This window comes from Drosophila erecta, unplaced genomic scaffold, assembly GCF_003286155.1.
Source record: "Drosophila erecta strain 14021-0224.00,06,07 unplaced genomic scaffold, DereRS2 tig00000126-arrow-pilon, whole genome shotgun sequence".
In the NCBI taxonomy this organism is placed as follows: domain Eukaryota; kingdom Metazoa; phylum Arthropoda; class Insecta; order Diptera; family Drosophilidae; genus Drosophila; species Drosophila erecta.
Window position 1 is genome coordinate 610000 of NW_020825209.1, and position 18086 is coordinate 628085.

Consider the following 18086-nt stretch of genomic DNA (forward strand, 5'->3'; position numbering starts at 1 on the left):
CTGTGTTCAAACAAAAAAATTTAAATTTTTTGCAATTTTTTTGAAATTTTGATGATGGATCGAAGATGGCAAAATGGAATTTTTCTATTTTGTGTTTTTTTGGTAGTAAATAATCAGTATTTTGTCGATAGCATTAAAAATAATTGTCCAAAGCTAGAATGTCATACCTTGTTGAATTTGTAACAAAATTTCCTATCGTCCTGTGTTCAAACAAAAAAATTATAATTTTTTGCCATTTTTCGCAAATTTTGATGATGGAAAATGGAAAAATGGAAATTTTTTATTTTGTGTTCTTTTTTGGTACGAAATAATCAGTATTTTGTCGATAGCATTAAAAATAATTGTCCAAAGCTAGAATGTCATACCTTGTTGAATTTGTAACAAAATTTCCTATCGTCCTGTGTTCAAACAAAAAAATTTAAATTTTTTTGCAATTTTTTTGAAATTTTGATGATGGATCGAAGATGGCAAAATGGAATTTTTCTATTTTGTGTTTTTTTGGTAGTAAATAATCAGTATTTTGTCGATAGCATTAAAAATAATTGTCCAAAGCTAGAATGTCATACCTTGTTGAATTTGTAACAAAATTTCCTATCGTCCTGTGTTCAAACAAAAAAATTATAATTTTTTGCCATTTTTCGCAAATTTTGATGATGGAAAATGGAAAAATGGAAATTTTTTATTTTGTGTTCTTTTTTGGTACGAAATAATCAGTATTTTGTCGATAGCATTAAAAATAATTGTCCAAGACTAGAATGTCATACCTCGTTGAATTCGTAATAAAATTCCCTATCGATCTGTATTTAAACAAAAAAATTATAATTTTTTGCCATTTTTCGCAAATTTTGATGATGGAAAATAGAAAAATGGCAATTTTTTATTTTCTGTTTTTTTTTTTTTGGTACGAAATTATCAGTATTTTGTCGATAGCATTAAAAATAATTGTCCAAGACTAGAATGTCATACCTCGTTGAATTCGTAATGAAATTCCCTATCTTACCAGGCGAACAGGAACTCCAGAAGGTGACCAATGATCTTTTGGTTTTCGGTAGCAGCCTGCTACTTATTATGATCGCCTGGTAATTCATGCCGAAAAATCTTCAATTTGCCATAAAAATGTAAATTTTGTAGGAAAAATTGTGAGATTTTTCGGTTTGAATTACCAGGCGAACAGGAATTCCAGAAGGTGACCTTTGTTTTTTTGGTTTTCGGTAGCAACCTGCTACTGATTATGATCGCCTGGTAATTCAAACCGAAAAATCCATAAACATTTCCATACAAATTTACATTTTGCAGGCAAAATTGTGAGATTTTTCGGTTTGAATTACCAGGCGAACAGGAACTCCAGAAGGTGACCAACGATCGATTGGTTTTCTGTAGCAGCCTGCTGCTGATTATGATCGCCTGGTAATTCAAGCCGAAAACTCTACAATTTGCCATTAAATGTTGTAGATTTTTCGGTTTGAATTACCAGGCGAACAGGAACTCCAGAAGGTGACCAACGATCGTTTGGTTTTCGGTAGCAGCCTGCTGCTGATTATGATCGCCTGGTAATTCAAGCCGAAAACTCTACAATTTGCCATAGATATTTACATTTTGCAGGCAAAATTGTGAGATTTTTCGGTTTGAATTACCAGGCGAACAGGAACTCCAGAAGGTGACCAACGATCGTTTGGTTTTCGGTAGCAGCCTGCTGCTGATTATGATCGCTTGGTAATTCAAGCCGAAAACTCTACAATTTGCCATAAAAAGTTGTAGATTTTTCGGTTTGAATTACCAGGCGAACAGGAACTCTAGAAGGTGACCATGTTCTTTTGTTTTTCGGTAGCAACCTGCTACTGATTATGATCGCCTGGTAATTCAAACCGAAAAATCCATAAAAATTTCCATACAAATTTACATTTTGCAGGCAAAATTGTGAGATTTTTCGGTTTGAATTACCAGGCGAACAGGAACTCCAGAAGGTGACCAACGATCGTTTGGTTTTCTGTAGCAGCCTGCTTCTGATTATGATCGCCTGGTAATTCAAGCCGAAAACTCTACAATTTGCCATAGATATTTACATTTTGCAGGCAAAATTGTGAGATTTTTCGGTTTGAATTACCAGGCGAACAGGAACTCCAGAAGGTGACCAACGATCGTTTGGTTTTCTGTAGCAGCCTGCTGCTGATTATGATCGCCTGGTAATTCAAACCGAAAACTCTACAATTTGCCATAGATATTTACATTTTGCAGGCAAAATTGTGAGATTTTCCGGTTTGAATTACCAGGCGAACAGGAACTCCAGAAGGTGACCACGATCTTTTGGTTTTCGGTAGCAGCCAGCTACTTATTATGATCGCCTGGTAATTCAAGCCGAAAAATCTACAATTTCCCATAAAAAGTTGTAGATTTTTCGGTTTGAATTAACAGGCGAACAGGAATTCCAGAAGGTGACCACGATTGTTTGGTTTTCGGTAGCAGCCTGCTGCTGATTATGATCGCCTGGTAATTCAAGCCGAAAACTCTACAATTTGCCATAGATATTTACATTTTGCAGGCAAAATTGTGAGATTTTTCGGTTTGAATTACCAGGCGAACAGGAACTCCAGAAGGTGACCAACGATCGTTTGGTTTTCTGTAGCAGCCTGCTGCTGATTATGATCGCCTGGTAATTCAAGCCGAAAACTCTACAATTTGCTATAAAAATTTACATTTTGTAGGCAAAATTGTGAGATTTTTCGGTTTGAATGACCAGGCGATCATAATCAGGCAATGGATCGAAGATGGAAAAATGGAATTATTCTATTTTGTGTTTTTTTGGTAGAAAATAATCAGTATTTTGTCGATAGCATTAAAAATAATTGTCCAAAGCTAGAATGTCATACCTTGTTGAATTTGTAACAAAATTTCCTATCGTCCTGTGTTCAAACAAAAAAATTAAAATTTTTTTCAATTTTTTTGAAATTTTGATGATGGATTGAAGATGGCAAAATGGAATTTTTCTATTTTGTGTTTTTTTGGTAGTAAATAATCAGTATTTTGTCGATAGCATTAAAAATAATTGTCCAAAGCTAGAATGTCATACCTTCTTGAATTTGTAACAAAATTTCCTATCGTCCTGTGTTCAAACAAAAAAATTAAAATTTTTTTCAATTTTTTGGAAATTTTGATGATGGATCGAAGATGGAAAAATGGAAAGTTTCTAATTTGTTTTTTTTTTTTTGGTACGAAATTATCAGTATTTTGTCGATAGCAATAAAAATAATTGTCCAAGACTAGAATGTCATACCTCGTTGAATTCGTAATAAAATTTCCTATCGATCTGCATTTAAACAAAAAAACTATAATTTTTTGCCATTTTTCGCAAATTTTGATGATGGAAAATAGAAAAATGGCAATTTTTTATTTTGTGTTTTTTTTGGTACGAAATAATCAGTATTTTGTCGATAGCATTCAAAATAATTGTCCAATACTAGAATGTCATACCTCGTTGAATTTGTAACAAAATTCACTATCTTACCAGGCGAACAGGAACTCCAGAAGGTGACCAATGATCTTTTGGTTTTCGGTAGCAGCCAGCTACTTATTATGATCGCCTGGTAATTCAAGCCGAAAAATCTACAATTTCCCATAAAAAGTTGTAGATTTTTCGGTTTGAATTAACAGGCGAACAGGAATTCCAGAAGGTGACCACGATTGTTTGGTTTTCGGTAGCAGCCTGCTGCTGATTATGATCGCCTGGTAATTCAAGCCGAAAACTCTACAATTTGCCATAGATATTTACATTTTGCAGGCAAAATTGTGAGATTTTTCGGTTTGAATTACCAGGCGAACAGGAACTCCAGAAGGTGACCAACGATCGTTTGGTTTTCTGTAGCAGCCTGCTGCTGATTATGATCGCCTGGTAATTCAAGCCGAAAAATCTACAATTTGCTATAAAAATTTACATTTTGTAGGCAAAATTGTGAGATTTTTCGGTTTGAATGACCAGGCGATCATAATCAGGCGATGGATCGAAGATGGAAAAATGGAATTTTTCTATTTTGTGTTTTTTTGGTAGAAAATAATCAGTATTTTGTCGATAGCATTAAAAATAATTGTCCAAAGCTAGAATGTCATACCTTGTTGAATTTGTAACAAAATTTCCTATCGTCCTGTGTTCAAACAAAAATATGTAAATTTTTTGGAATTTTTTTGAAATTTTGATGATTGATCGAAGATGGAAAAATGGAATTTTTCTAATTTGTGTTTTTTTGGTAGGAAATAATCAGTATTTTGTCGATGGCATTAAAATAATTGTCAAATAATTTTCAGAATGTCTTCATTTAGCCCTTTTGGCCAAGTTAAAAACATTATTTATTGTGTTTTTTGGTTCGAAAATAGATACATTTTTTTTGGTTGAAATTACCAGGCGAACGGAAATTTCAGATTGTGGCCAATGTGACATATGTGCCTCTACAAATACATTACCTAGTGTAATGAGCAGAGCATAGAAAACTTTTTCCCCCAAACGGAACGAAATACTCGACAAATTTCAAATGATTCTTTATCGCTAGGCCGCTTTCTGGGTATTCCGTTTAAGTTTTAAAGAATTTGTGCTACAATTTTATATTTAAAGGCGCACAGAGCGAGCGAAAACAAAAGGAAAAACTAGTATTTTAGTAGATTGACGTGCGACTGGGTCAATGGGGTATTGAAGAGAAGGGAGGAAAAAGGCTGTTTTGACGTGATATGCGATCTTTGACAGTATCCGAATTCGTATATAAGTAATTCAGTGTGGGCTTGTGTGTGTGGGTACTTAAACTAGTTGGAGCGCCTCCAATGTGGCAGTATTGGCAGACTGCCCGAATTGAATCATACAATAAAATACACCGGCTACTACATTGTGGGCGAACAGTTTACTTGGTTATTGCCCCCAGTGCGGTAGCCAATCTTAGTTCCAAGAAGATGTCATTAAAAAAAGGAAGTTATTGTGATGGTATCGAAATACTTCTATGTGGTGACATGCACTCTTATTTGGTTCGTTCAGGAATATGGTATCCCGATTACTCGTCTGTGAGCTTTTCTTCACAACAAAATCAGTACTCACTGAAGGCAGATCCTCAATGTGACGCGTTTTGGGATCTTCTTGTGCTTTCGCTTTCGGCCAGCTGCCTTGACTTAATCATTCACTTAATCGCATTGATTTATTGCTCATCGGATGTTTCTCTCACGCGCACACTTGCATTCCCTGGCCTAAATCCAGGGGCGTCTAACAAGGGGCTTTATTTCCAGCAGCAAAGCATTTCAAAGCCAATCTCAAGATCTTAAAAGTAGTTTATATAGCGCACTTTCATTTTGGTAACATGAATGTATATATAAAAATTGGCATCTAGTTGCTGCAAAGAGTTTCCCAGTAAGCAGTCAGCAGCACAGAGCTGCTGAGAATCGTAAATTACTATGTAGAAAGTCCCCTTCTCGTATGCCCCTGTGATGACATTTTTCGGCCCTATCGACTGAGCTATTTCGGTGGCAGTTCTCGACGATAGTGACACTGCCGCTCCCATTGGCCCGCTTGCGATGCAGTGCCTCATCCAAACGGAAAAATCAGCTAACAAGTAAACTCACCGTGGGATCTTGGCATCGGACGCACTTGCAGATGAAGTGCTTAGTCATTCCGAGGAATATTTTCCTAGCCAGCGTTGACCAAAGCAACTTGGCGTACGACATGGTGATCTCGGCTCCAGCTGGAATCCTTTCAGTGGCGCACACCACAATGGTTTCTCCGTTTTCGAAATGGTGCGCTGCATTCGGGGTGCACTGGTGGTTCAGGAGTCCAGCCAAAGGGAACAGCGCCCTCACCAACACCTCGTGGCCATCCACATTGCTCCGGCTTTCGAAGGCATTGGTGTTGAAGGCGCAGATGGTGCGGTAGAAGTAGTCCAACATGTCCTGCTCCCGCGGAAAGTGCTCAAAGCAATCGGCAGCCCGTTGGACCTCCTGCATATAGTAGCGATCCATATTGGCCTGCATGGCATACAGCAACTTCCGGGCGGCTTCGTCCAGAAAGAAGCATCGCACAACACTAAGAATTCTCAGGGCGCGCGGTTCGATTCTCTGGCTCTCCAGTGGCTTCCACTTGCGAAAGAGCTTGCACTCCAGGTCGTGACGCGAGGAGTCCCGACACTCCGAGCAAACTGGTAAGCCGCATCCGGCCGGGCAGAGGGCTGCCGAGTCCGTGGAGCCCGGAATCAGGCGGTAGCAGAGGGTGCAAGTGCGCAGATTAGTGGACCGATGAGCTGTTGGACCCACCAGCAACGTGTGCTCCCGGAAGAGCTCCTCGCCAGGGGCAATTTCCCTGGTGGCAAAGATGCCCCTGCCGGATATGGGTGAGTCGGCCACCCGCCAAGAGGGATCCTGCGGTCGCAGTTCACCCAAGTGAATGTTTATCAGCTCGGCTAGCTCCTGCGTGGAGGCACTGATGGTCATTTGGTTCGAGGATCTCGGTTCCTCTGGAACATGTGTGCTAGTGGACATGTCGGCTGCAGTAAGGGCAACTCTCTCTCGATTCCGTCGATAATCGAAACGCTACTGACCGCCGCCGCAGCGGAAACTCTCTGATCGTGCGAGTTTTCTCGCTTTTCTCGGAGTGACAGCTAATTATAGTCTGGTGGCTCTCGGATTTCCCGACTGCTCGCTGGACAGGCACAGCTGGCGGATATGCGGCCGTCGAAAAATAAACACTAGCCTTTTATTGGAATTATTGTTAGCCCATTGAGGTCATTGTATCATTGTTCAAACATTTATATGTACTTTCTAGCAATAAATAAAATGATGCCTGATTTAGTCTTGCATGTACTGAATTCCGTATTAGCCTGTATTAGCCTTTATTTTTCCCAACGCATATTATCTGTGATAAGCAACATTGCGTTTGATTAGCGTACTTGCAGCCACTTACGTATACGTAATATGCTTTACTTCCTGCAGTACGCAATTGGTTGTTTCAAGCCAACATGGCGAATACGCATTGTGCGGAAACGCCCTACAAAAGAGCAATAATCGTAGCATACTTTCAGGCGCCAACGAAAATGCAACGCGAAAGGAAGTCAGGCGGGTCACATTCGGTTCAAAGTAACAAAACAACCCATACGCCAATTAACACTCGAAGTTCAGCTTTATTTTATTATATATTGAACATGACACACAGCGTTTTGGGTTAAAACGTGGGCTTCGCGCATCCGTCGCTGTTTTAGTGAGTTAGATTTCGAACATAAACTGGACTCTGAAACGCAAACAAGGGCTTTGATAAATGCTTCTGTTAGTACACTACAAATACGATGAAGGGGCGATTTAGATTCCTTGGAGCGCAAGCCCATTGCAAATGGTCTCTTATTTTATACGTTGCATTCGCTTAAATCTGACTGCTTTATGTACATATTGCTTTCCTGTTCCTCTCTCTTTTCCGTGGCTTTCGCTTTGCACGCTTTATTGCACGCTTAATAATTAATGTGCTTACTAAAATTATCGAAACAAAATCAGCATAGGATCGGGTGGGGGGAGGGACAAGGGCAAAGGGTGCTGAGGAAGGGGTCAAGGGGGCGGAACTGGGCGGGGACATGAGCACGAGTTCTTGGAGCACATAATAAATAATTGCAGGCACTTACATAACTGGCGTTCAGATGGAACAGATTAGGGATTAACATTTAAAATAGAAATCATTAAGATTAGTGTTTAGCTTTGTATGTTACACAAGGCACGCGGCTAGTGGCATTCGGGCACGTGGGCGGTGGGCAGATGGTCAGGTGCCTGGCTCCAGCATCCCAGTAGGCACTAACAATAGCCTAGTACTGGTACCAGGGCTGTCGGCGCACCCACTGCAGGCGATTGCTGGTCTGGTCCGACCGGATCTTGATGCTGGCTCCCTCGGCGGCGCGCACCGTCTCCTTCACCTGGAATCGCACATGGCAAGAGAGAGGATTTAGCAATGGAATGGGAATGGTAAAGGGTAATCACAGAATCCAGCACAGAAGCTTCCTGCGAATGGAGTGCCGCCATTACCAAGCATTTTGTAACTTACACTCTGCATCAGGTTCTGGGCATTGCCCACGAGCATTTCGGTGGCCTCGCGATCCTCGTCGGATCCCTGGGCGCCCAGCATCGTGGCCTTCACGGTGGACAGGATTTTCAGCTGGGTGCCGATGGTGGGTATGCGTTCGCACACCTGGAGCAGGTTGGTGCGGATGCGGCGATCAGTGCACTGGCGGGCCAACTCCTTGGCCAGTCGGGTCACGTCCTCGGAGGCCTCGGCAATCTTCTTGGCCGTGGCGATCAGCTCCCGCTTGCTGCCCCTCGAGTCGGACAGCACCAGCTCGCTGAGACGGGCCATCAGGATCGCCATGCGCTTGGCGGCCGCAATGATCTCGTTGTCCTTGGACGACCACTGGCGCACCTCCTGGTGCAAGCCACGGGCGGCGATCTACGGGCAAAAAAGCGGTTTAGTAGCCACTCTAGCTCTGCAAATGGCTGTTTTACTCACCAGGATGGGCTGATTGGCATGTGGCATCGTGCGGAAGACGCCCTCGTCCTCATCATCCGTTTCTGGAGGTGGCGGACGGACGGGCGCCAAGCCTTCCCTGGGCAGTGGTGGGCGTGGAGGTGCTCGCTCGGCTGGCAAAGACAAGAATCAATTAACACATTTACCATGAGATGGGTGAGGATATGGATAGTCACCATTCTGATTGGATAGATGCAGGGCGCTCAGCTCCGGAATGGGTGGCGGCAGGGAAGTGGGCAGTGGTGGTGGCTGCGGCGGCGCAATGGCATCTCGCACCTCCCGCACATCGCCAAGGAGCCGCTGGAAGGAGTTCTTCCAAGCGGCCGCTGCTGCCGGATCGGCAATGTTGGTGGCCACCAGCTTGGCGTCGCCAACCATGGCGGGCAGCGAACGCTCCAACCGGTTGGCGGCGGCATTCAAGCGCTCCGTGAACACCGGATCCTCCGAGTTATCCGCCTCCTGTTTGGCTACCAACAAGACCCGATTGATCAGGCGAGCAATGTTCGAGGTGTTGTCCACCATCTTCTGCGGCTGACGGGCATGGATAGCATCCTCACAGAGCTTGGCGTACACCTGCATGTGCTCCTCGGATGTTTTGATGAAGTCCGCCGGGTCCGTGGCCTGGTCGCAGAGGGTGCGCATGCGCAGCACGGTGTCCGCGTATTGCTGCTTCAGGTTCTGCAGATGCTCGTCCGCGGCCTTGCTGCCCGGGTAGTTCATTCGGATGCGACCGGCGCTGATTAGCTGTGGTGTGAGGGAGTCCACCTGGGCGGCAGAGGAGAGCAGGATCTCGGCGATCTTCTTGTTGCCGCAGGCTCCACCGGCGGCCACCATTCTGGAGGTCTTGGAGGCGCGATCGCTGAATGCCTGCAGGTTGTTCGACTTCTGGTTGAAGTTCTGCTCCCGTCCGGGTGTTCCCTCTGGCTGGAGCACCGCCTCCGTAAACTGTTTGAGCGGGGTGCTCACGTCCATGAAGTCCTGCACAATGCGGTTGACCAGGGCGTTCTGGATGGCCGCCTTCAGCTCGTACAGCTTCTGGGTGAGCAGCTTCGCCGCCTGCTTGGCCGCCGGGCCAGTTCCGGCCGCCTGGCGCTTGAGGCGCTCCACTTCATCACACAGCTGCTGAATCTCGGCCTTCTGGTGGCCGGGGCAGCCCTCGGCCACCTTGCGACCCTCCTCCACAATCAGATTGATGGCCCTCTCTCCGAGGCCACCGTCGTTGATTTCCGGGTGCTGCAGCCACTTCACTGCCTGCTCCAATCGACCCTGGATGGTGTGAGCCGTCTGCTGAACTCCAGCCTTGTCCACGCCGAGCACCGCCTGGTGCACCAGGGATTGCAGCTCTCCCAGGCGATCGCGGATGCCCCTGGCCAGGGACTCCGCCTGGGGACTCTGGCCCTTGCCCTCCTGGCGCAGCTCGCACAAGGTGTTGGCCATGGCCGTCACCTCATCGGCCAGCTTGCGGATGGGATAAGAGTCCTGGGGCAGGCAGCGCTCTGAGATCTCCGTGGCATTGTCGATCACTTGGCGCAGAGCCTTCTCGCCCACGCCGCCCCGCAGGGCATAGGGATTCGAGAGCCACTCGTTGGCCAGCTGCATTTTGTTGGAAATCGCATTAGAGAGCTTCTTCAACACGGTGAGGTTGTCCAGCTCGCTGGTGTCCTCGTCGTAGGTGGTCAGCTGTAGCACGCGGATGATCTCCTGCAGTTCGTCGCTCATCCTGGCGGCCAGGTAGTTCCTGTTCTCAGCCGCTTCCTCAGCTCCCCGGCCCTGTTGCTCCACAATGTGGATGTAGACCTTCATGCTGCAGATGAGGATTGGGGCCAGGGTCTTCACTTGCTCCAAACACCGCACCAATATCTCGCTGTGCACCTGGTGGGTCAGCTCCTTCTCGCGGGCGCCCACCTCCCGATGCACCTTGCTCAGACAGGGCGATAGGTCGTTGAGGAACTGCACCAGCTGTTCCATGGTGTTTATCACCTCCGCCACGGCCAAGTAGTCCAGGACCCGCTTGCACTCCTGGATGATCTTCCGCACCTCGCTCTCGTCAAAGCAGAGCAGCAGCGAGGAGGTGCCCTGCAGGATGCCGCGGCTCCCCTCGATTAGCTTCTTGCGCGCCGGACCCGAGTACGGGTCGGAACGGAGCATATCGGACGCCTCCTCCAGCAGCTGCGAGGCACCCTCCACGCGGTGCAGTGCCGAGGGCATGTCCTGGCGCAGGATCTTGTCGTCGGAGCTGTTGATTGTCTCGCGACCAACCTTCACGAGATTGGCCACCGCCGCCGACACCACCTGCACCGGCCGACTGAGGTCCGGCATCGCGTTGCCATCCTCGGCCTCCTCGTGCAGGATCACCAGACGGGATACCTGCCGGTTACGGGGAATAGTGCAATCGTTAGTACAGGATTTTATATAAATTTGTATCTAGAAGCTATTACTATATGTATATTCGCGGGGAGTGGAAATGCATTGGCACCTACATATGTGTATTGTGTCCGATCAGTCAGAAGATGAAATCGGCCTCCCTTTAATACAAATCTACCCTCCTCAGATATTCCAACACTTCCATACACAACATTTCTATATCTAGATTCCAAAGCAAGTAAAAAATGTATTTGAAATGGCAATCAATTATCTTTCGTGTTCCACATTCGATTTGTAGATTGAAGCCTCTTAAATTAGAGGCAAAACAATTGGATATCCATTGGTGACCAGTGATTACTTCATCCCCGCTCAAGCGCGCTGATTGATCAATCAATTCCAATGGAGTTGTTTATGGCAGCAAAACTGTTAATGATCTTGCTGCGTGATCGCTCGGATCCAACGGCTTCTCCAACGGCGCTCCATTCATTCATCGATTCGGGGAGCTGGCGGAGAGCGCTCGAGATGAAAACGGACGTGGGCGGCGCCATGGAACGCCACATGGTGCATGGCATTTGGACTTGACATCAGCACCTGCTCAAGGTGTTTTTGGCCATGGCCATCTGGCTATTTATAGGCAGTGAACAGTGCGCAGCGTCCGCCGACGCTAATCTCCACTGAGCCCCACTAAACCGAAACTAAATCGAAGCGCGGCTAATTCGAAGACTTAAGACCTAAGACTAAACTGGTGTAAGCCGGCGGATTAGGTGGTTGGCCACACGTCAGGGGGCACCCTCCTGTGGGGCGCCACTTTTGCAATTAGCAGCAATTGGCCTACTTGATTAATTAATTATGCAATTAAGCTCCTCTAGTCGCTAGTCGGACGTAGTCGGACGCGCCCTCGTGGCTCCTCCATCGACTAATTATACGGACACGGACAGAGACATGTGTGTGCCCGACTTATGTATCCATGCGCTGATTGATGTGGTGAATGATCGTTTTTAATTCATTTGTTGCCAGCAGCACCCACCACGCTCGATCCGCCCCACGGTGGATGACTAATGCACTGGGTTTGCTTTTTGGCACAGATCTCAGACCACAATCCTCACTCATCCGCGTCGATACAGATGTGCTAGGTACACCTACAACTCCCACACCTTGGGTCCCCACCTCCAATAGCCTCCTATAGCCTGTAGCCTGTAGCCTGTAGCCTATAGCCTATGCTTTTGCATGATTTCATTTTCATGGCTTGTCCGTCGTAAATGTTTTTATTTTGGTTGTTTCCTCTCGCTGACGCCGAATGTTGTTGCCGCCGTTGTTGGCTTTTACTAAACGTATTTTATGCTGCTATTTTTGGAACTCGGCCAAAAGGCACCCCTCATCCCCGCATCCCCGATGCCCGATGCCCGAGTATCGCCACTTATTTGTTTTCTCTGCTCCGCCTGATTTTTCATTTTCATTTGTTGCGTTATTAAATTAAAATTCTGCCTGTCCTCAGAAGCTCAGGTTGGCGCTGGCCTCTGATCAACATTTATTCTTATTATTTCCACCTCATTTATTTTTAGACCCGTTAAGTAACGCCAGAAAACAAAACAACGAAAATCGCCGATCGCTGATCGCAAATCACCTTCGCTCCGCGCGTTTGTTTCGTCTCATGATGGAAACACAGATGAGTAGATGGATATATATTGAGGGGGCGACCGGATCGCAAAGGGTGGCGAGAACTGTGGCATAAATGTATATATAATATATAGCATAGCACCACACACATGCCACACGTATGCAGTTGGGGAGTCAGGTGCAAATGGCAACTATAGCTAACGATAGATAGGTGATCGATCTGTGCGTTTCGGTGGGGAAAGCGGAAAGTGGAGTCAGTGGTGCGCAGTCAGATACAATCTCACAACTACCACGTACACATACACTGGGAAAAAGTTGGCTAGCACAAGGCAGAGGTTTCCAATTAAGTCTTATGACTTTAAAATAATTTCTGAGAAGAACTTTAAACTACTTGAGTATGGTGCTTTTAAAGTACAAGAACGATAGGCGTTTCAATGATTGCGACATTCTTCCAAATAAGTCTTATGACTTTAAAATAATTTCTGAGAAGAACTTTAAACTACTTGAGTATGGTGCTTTTAAAGTACAAGAACGATAGGCGTTTCAATGATTGCGACATTCTTCGCTAGTCAAGCTTAACATCCACGGCTGCTTTTCCCAGTGTACTTCGTGCGTATGCAAGTCCTTCTAACCAGCGTCGTAATAACCATGGAACTTTACCTTCTTGGGCGCCAATTTGCCTACTAGTTATAGCTATGCGGACGAGAGATTTGCTTGAAACGGAAGTTTAGCCCTCGCCCCAATACCCAAAGGTTTGAACCCCGTGCGATTAGGATGCTTACCTGTTGGGCAACAGGATCTAGAATGCTCTCGATGGTTTTTGTGTGAAAGACGGGCATTTTGGCTGCGCTTTTCGTCTGCTTCCTGCTTTCAGTTTGGTTGTCTCAGAGTTGCTGCGTTCCACTCTCTTTCTCGTGGGCCAGATCTGTAGTGAGCTGAAAGAAGCGTAAGAAATGTAAATGAGCCAGATGAAGCACGAAGTTGGACACACATCTCGGGGCTATCTCTCTGAATTCCACCTGAACTGCCAGATAAGAGTAAGTAAGGCACACCGTGCCGTTCTAGTTTCTTGCGAAAGTAACCATATCTAGCCGCCTTTCCTCATGGCATGCGTCCAGTGATACGTTTCCAAAACAAATTGTGAGCGATCATGGATTTTACCAAGCTCAACCCGAAGTCTACTGAATTGCACACCATGATCGAGCTGTGCTGCAAGTCAGCGAAGATGTCAGAACGGCAGCATGTAAATCAAATCGGCCTTGGGCCCAATTCCAGTTCCCGACGATTTGATGACAACAATCAATTTCACTGGCCTGTTTAGAAGTGCACAAGGAACCTCAAAAAGCCCCATTGATTAGTCCTCCCCTGCCTTAGGTGATATGGTAGGTTGCCAAGGGTCTGGGTATTTTGCCTCAAGTTTCGTTTCTCTGCTTTTCGCGTATGTTCTGTTGATTCAGTTCTGTTCTGTTGATTCAGTTTGCTTGCTGGGGCTTTCGCTTTAATAACGATGACGCATCTCGTGAGGTCACTCGCCAGACTTTTGGGGGATGTCGATATTGGGTATCGGATTGGAAATGGAACTGCTACAGTGACGCACTAACTGGCGCGGACCAGGGTGCGGACCGTAATTGGCCATGATTTACGGCAAAAGGTGGCAAACGGTTGGAAATGATGGAAAATGGTAAAAGCGGGAAATGGGATAGCGCAACTTGCGCCAAAGACATTGAAAATATGACTTCCTCTAGAGGTGAACTGGCTATCTGGTGCGTGGGAGGGTCCAATTTTGGGTTGGGGCTCGGGCTGGGGCTGGTCTCCCCTCTCCTGTGCCCTCCAGTCAGTGGGCACACAGAGTATTTCTGGACTTTTAGAACCTGCACACAGTGCACACACACTCTCTGCCAGATGAATATCTAAATATATACATAAGTCTAAATATACAGGAATAGTTGTGATGTACGTCCGCCACTTATGGAATTTTGCTTTCGATTGATTTTCGCCATTCTCAACGCCTGTTTTGAAAATTCGAGATGTGGGCTGGGGTTTATTGACTTGGCGGTTCGTAGCCATTTATGGCTAACAAATTCCAGCCAATGTTGCTGCAACACACACATGTCACACACCAATCGGACCAAACAAAGGTTGATCGGCACAGCTTCTTATCAGAAGCTCTAGAAGTGCGCTGGATAGCAATCCAATGGGCGATATGGATCGCAGATACTGTTCCCAGGCAAACTGTTCCCAATTGGGAGACGGGAGCTGCTCCCGATTGGGATAATAATCTGATCCCATGCACAGACACACACATAGAACACTCAAACAAAATCCAAGTCTCGAAAAATCAGCAAGTGGGTCTCCCGAACGTGATCTCTCTTTGAAGTGGCATCGCTTTGTTATTGCACATTACTTCGCTGCTTCTTTTTTGGCTGTGTCACTGGGAATTTATTAATCACGACACCACTACTTTTGCAGAAGCAGCAACAATTGGTTCACACACAAACGCACCGCAACAAAAACATCAAATAAATGCAAATAAACGGAGAGATTAACTAACTAAATGTAGAAAAACACGCCGCACTAATGTTGTTAGCTGCTGCTCAATCATCAACTTGTTTACGGATAATTCATCGGAATGGAATATGGCCTATATGTATGCCGATGCTTAGTTATTTACTTTGTCTGGCTCGATTTGCTGCGCCCCAACTTTCTTGCCCGACTGTTCTTTCAATACTAAAAAAAGATTTCGATTGGGGGGCGCACACACACACGCTGGCGCACTCAGCCAGTCTGCGCACAGTGGGCGTCATAAGCCTAGATTCTGGCTCTTCTAACTGTGGCAGCACAGCCGATTGACACCTTTTCATTTCATATCGTTTAAACTAAGCATTCTTCGACATTTTATTTACTTTCTCATACACTCAGGTTTATTATCCCGTTGAGCAGGTATTTAGTTCCGAAGTCAAGAGAGGAAATGAAACATTTTCAACATCATAATAGAAGAAACATGCATTTGAACCAGCTTGGGAAGAGATTTCGACCACTGTGCGAGGGTGACGCTATTATCGCTGTTCTCTGTTCTTTCGCTCGCTCGCTCTTTCTGTTTCCCCCTTTCTTCGGCGCTGCTTCTTCTTGCCGCTGGGTCTCTAACCGATGACAGCCACCGATATCGATAGGCTTAAAATTCTATGAGTGATCGCATTCGAAATTGAATACGAACAAGGGATTCACAATTAAATAACACCCGCAAATCTGGCAAATCGCCTGTACGATTGCATAATAGATATATGCGCCATGTGCATGCGATCTATTTGTAACGTATTTCTCTATTTCTCGCGTTACGTGCCATGTACTCAAGTTAATCGGGGAATCGGGAGGGGGCTGAATAAATCCAGGGGTCTGGGCGACCATGCAACATATCTTTGTGAGTATTAAACACACGCTGCACTCCTGCTATTTCCGTTGACTGAGTTTGGGTCTTCGGTGTGGGGCTCCTAACTTTTGAGTGCAGTTTTCCGTGCCTTCCGTCTGCGTGAGCTGCTGAAAAAAGGCATAAGCTTTAGAAGAAGTTCACACACAGCCGAAACAAAACGGAAAAACAAAGAAAATAAACAATGGTAAAAAAAAAACTTATCAATGGGGACGAAGCTCCCATGCCCTGCCAAATTGGTGGAAATCTGAAGTCATGGGTTCCATTAATCCGGTTAATTGGGCAACCATTAAAGGTGGCTTCACAAGATCTGCGATCTCTACTTTGGATCTTCAGATTGGATAAGTAATAGCGAAATTTAACCCTAAGGGATATTTAAACTCAAAAACTAGCTTAAGCAAATGCATAGAATGCAGATTATTACTTTTATATGGAAATTAAATAATACAGTAACATTTGCGTTATGGGAGATTATATACTTTCACGCGTGATTTCTTTTAGCAGTGCAGATCCCACAATAGTCTCAATAGTCTCGGTGGGGAGTAGTCCTCCCCCGCCCGAAAACCACCCACCACCCACAAGACATGACACGATGATCGCTGCCATCCGAAATGAATGGAAATTGCAGGTTTTCCACTGATTAACCAGCTCCGTTTTTTCGCGGCGCGTGCGCAGGCGCTCCACCAAGTGTGGCTCCATCAAAGCAAAGCGAAGCCCATGGCTCTGCCCATATCGTTGGTGGACTGCGTCACGGAAGCGCCGCCAACTAACGTCGGGGTATTCGTATTCCACCGCATTCCGTGGGCCTGCGCCTGTATAAATAAAATGGTCGCAGTGGGGCAGCAATCAAAGCAGCCGCTTCGTCGGAGCCTTCAACACCTCAGCACCTCGATCTCTAGCTAAGCGACATGGATAACCGCAGTTTGGTGAGTGGCGCCCGGAATTACATCTACACGAGGATTACACCCAATATCCGTGCTCCCTTTATTCGCAGCTGCTGAGGCTCTCGATTGTGGTGGCGCTGGTGTTGCTGCTCGTCTGCGTGCCGGAAACGGATGCGGGGTATGGATTATCCAGGGGATTACTGGGACGTCGAGGGCATAGATGACAAATCAAGGCATAAGGCCTTGAGTACCATGCAGATTAACGAACGATTGACAACTTCAAATAATGAAGGGCTTTCACTCTTGCTAAAACTAATTTCGAACGACCTTACATAGCTACATTTTTTAACTTAAACTAAATCCATCTTCGAAACGAGCATTATATAGAATCAAATAATATGTCGCGAATTAAAGATGTATTTCCTATAATTTTTCAGGGGCCACCAGAAGAAAAAGAAAATCGTTATCCACGTGCCCATTCACAAGAAAATCGAAAAGCACATACACACCGTGGTGAAACACGTGCACCACCACCACAAGCCGCTCGTCCTGAAGGAGGAGAAGAAGGTGATCCACGAGGACCATCGACCCATCCAGATCCACCAGACCAAGGAGCACATTCACCACCACGAGAAGCACGATCACCACGATCACCACGACCACCACGACCACCATGATCATCACGAGCACCACCACCCACTTCCGCCTCCGGTGGCGCCACCAGTCCTGCCAGAACTCGAAGAGGAGGAGGAGCACATCCACCACCACCACAACTACGAGCACAGGGGCGGACTGCGGGACGACTTCATCGGCGGCGACGGGAGCAGCAGTGAGGAGCGCTGACTATGCAGCGCCCATGGGGGGGCGCAGACTTACCGGAGGTGGTAGATGTGGACCGATCGATCGAATCATCCCGGCTCCTTGTGATTCCCTAGATACTTAGGCATCCTTTTTTGTTTGTTTTTTTTCTAGCCTAATCTTAGTTTAAGTGTAAAGGGAAATAAAGTTAAACCGGAGGAAGGACTTAGTTTTAGAGAAATGTGAAGGGCATCCAAAGCCAAGGTTATTCATATTTGGTTTTTACCTTTGCCATTATTCAATAAGTTAGGCTCTAAGAAAAGTGTTGAAAGTTTTTGCCTTTAAAACAAGTATATTTCAGAATAAAATTTCATATTCACGATGGTATAATAGGTATATAAATAAATATAAATGACTTTACACTTAATAAAACGCTTCTAAAACTTGTAAAGAGCTTATACAAAATCAAGGGGCCTCTTAGGGA

At 45.7% G+C, this 18086-nt stretch overlaps 3 protein-coding genes across 4 annotated transcripts; 1 reads left to right on the forward strand and 2 right to left on the reverse strand.

The window, feature by feature from the left end:
• Window positions 1-5568: 5568 nt before the first annotated feature.
• Window positions 5569-6557, reverse strand: LOC113564494 (SET domain-containing protein SmydA-8). The gene has a single exon (XM_026981900.1). It carries the CDS (start codon window positions 6496-6498, stop codon window positions 5569-5571), a length of 930 nt encoding a protein of 309 aa, XP_026837701.1. The 5' UTR covers window positions 6499-6557.
• A 572-nt stretch (window positions 6558-7129) lies between these two features.
• Window positions 7130-15332, reverse strand: LOC6555499 (vinculin). Of its 2 annotated transcripts, none has more exons than XM_026982094.1 (6): window positions 15168-15332; window positions 13279-13431; window positions 8692-10882; window positions 8498-8628; window positions 8039-8437; window positions 7130-7910 (listed from the first exon to the last, which is right to left on the reverse strand). In XM_026982094.1, the coding sequence occupies exons 2-6, from the start codon at window positions 13333-13335 to the stop codon at window positions 7803-7805; spliced, it is 2886 nt and encodes a 961-aa protein (XP_026837895.1). In that variant the 5' UTR covers window positions 13336-13431; window positions 15168-15332; the 3' UTR covers window positions 7130-7802. The 2 variants fall into 2 exon arrangements, with proteins under 2 accessions (XP_026837895.1, XP_026837896.1); XM_026982095.1 differs by having other exon boundaries at window positions 15048-15332.
• Window positions 15333-16731: 1399 nt separating this feature from the next.
• Window positions 16732-17999, forward strand: LOC6555500 (uncharacterized histidine-rich protein DDB_G0274557). Its single transcript, XM_026981463.1, has 3 exons — window positions 16732-16846; window positions 16915-16982; window positions 17242-17999. Exons 1-3 carry the CDS (start codon window positions 16829-16831, stop codon window positions 17645-17647), a joined length of 492 nt encoding a protein of 163 aa, XP_026837264.1. The 5' UTR covers window positions 16732-16828; the 3' UTR covers window positions 17648-17999.
• Window positions 18000-18086: the final 87 nt, after the last annotated feature.

Bases quoted from the DNA above. Each gene is read 5' to 3' on its own strand.
- LOC6555500 (XM_026981463.1), top strand. The intron at 16,983-17,241 runs GTATGGATTATC...ATAATTTTTCAG, and splicing joins GTGCCGGAAACGGATGCGGG to GGGCCACCAGAAGAAAAAGA.
- LOC6555499 (XM_026982094.1), bottom strand. From the start codon at position 13,335: ATGCCCGTCTTTCACACAAAAACCATCGAGAGCATTCTAGATCCTGTT. The intron at 8,438-8,497 runs GTGAGTAAAACA...TTTTGCCCGTAG, and splicing joins ATGCCAATCAGCCCATCCTG to ATCGCCGCCCGTGGCTTGCA. The intron at 7,911-8,038 runs GTAAGTTACAAA...GTGCGATTCCAG, and splicing joins CCCAGAACCTGATGCAGAGT to GTGAAGGAGACGGTGCGCGC.
- LOC113564494 (XM_026981900.1), bottom strand. From the start codon at position 6,498: ATGTCCACTAGCACACATGTTCCAGAGGAACCGAGATCCTCGAACCAA.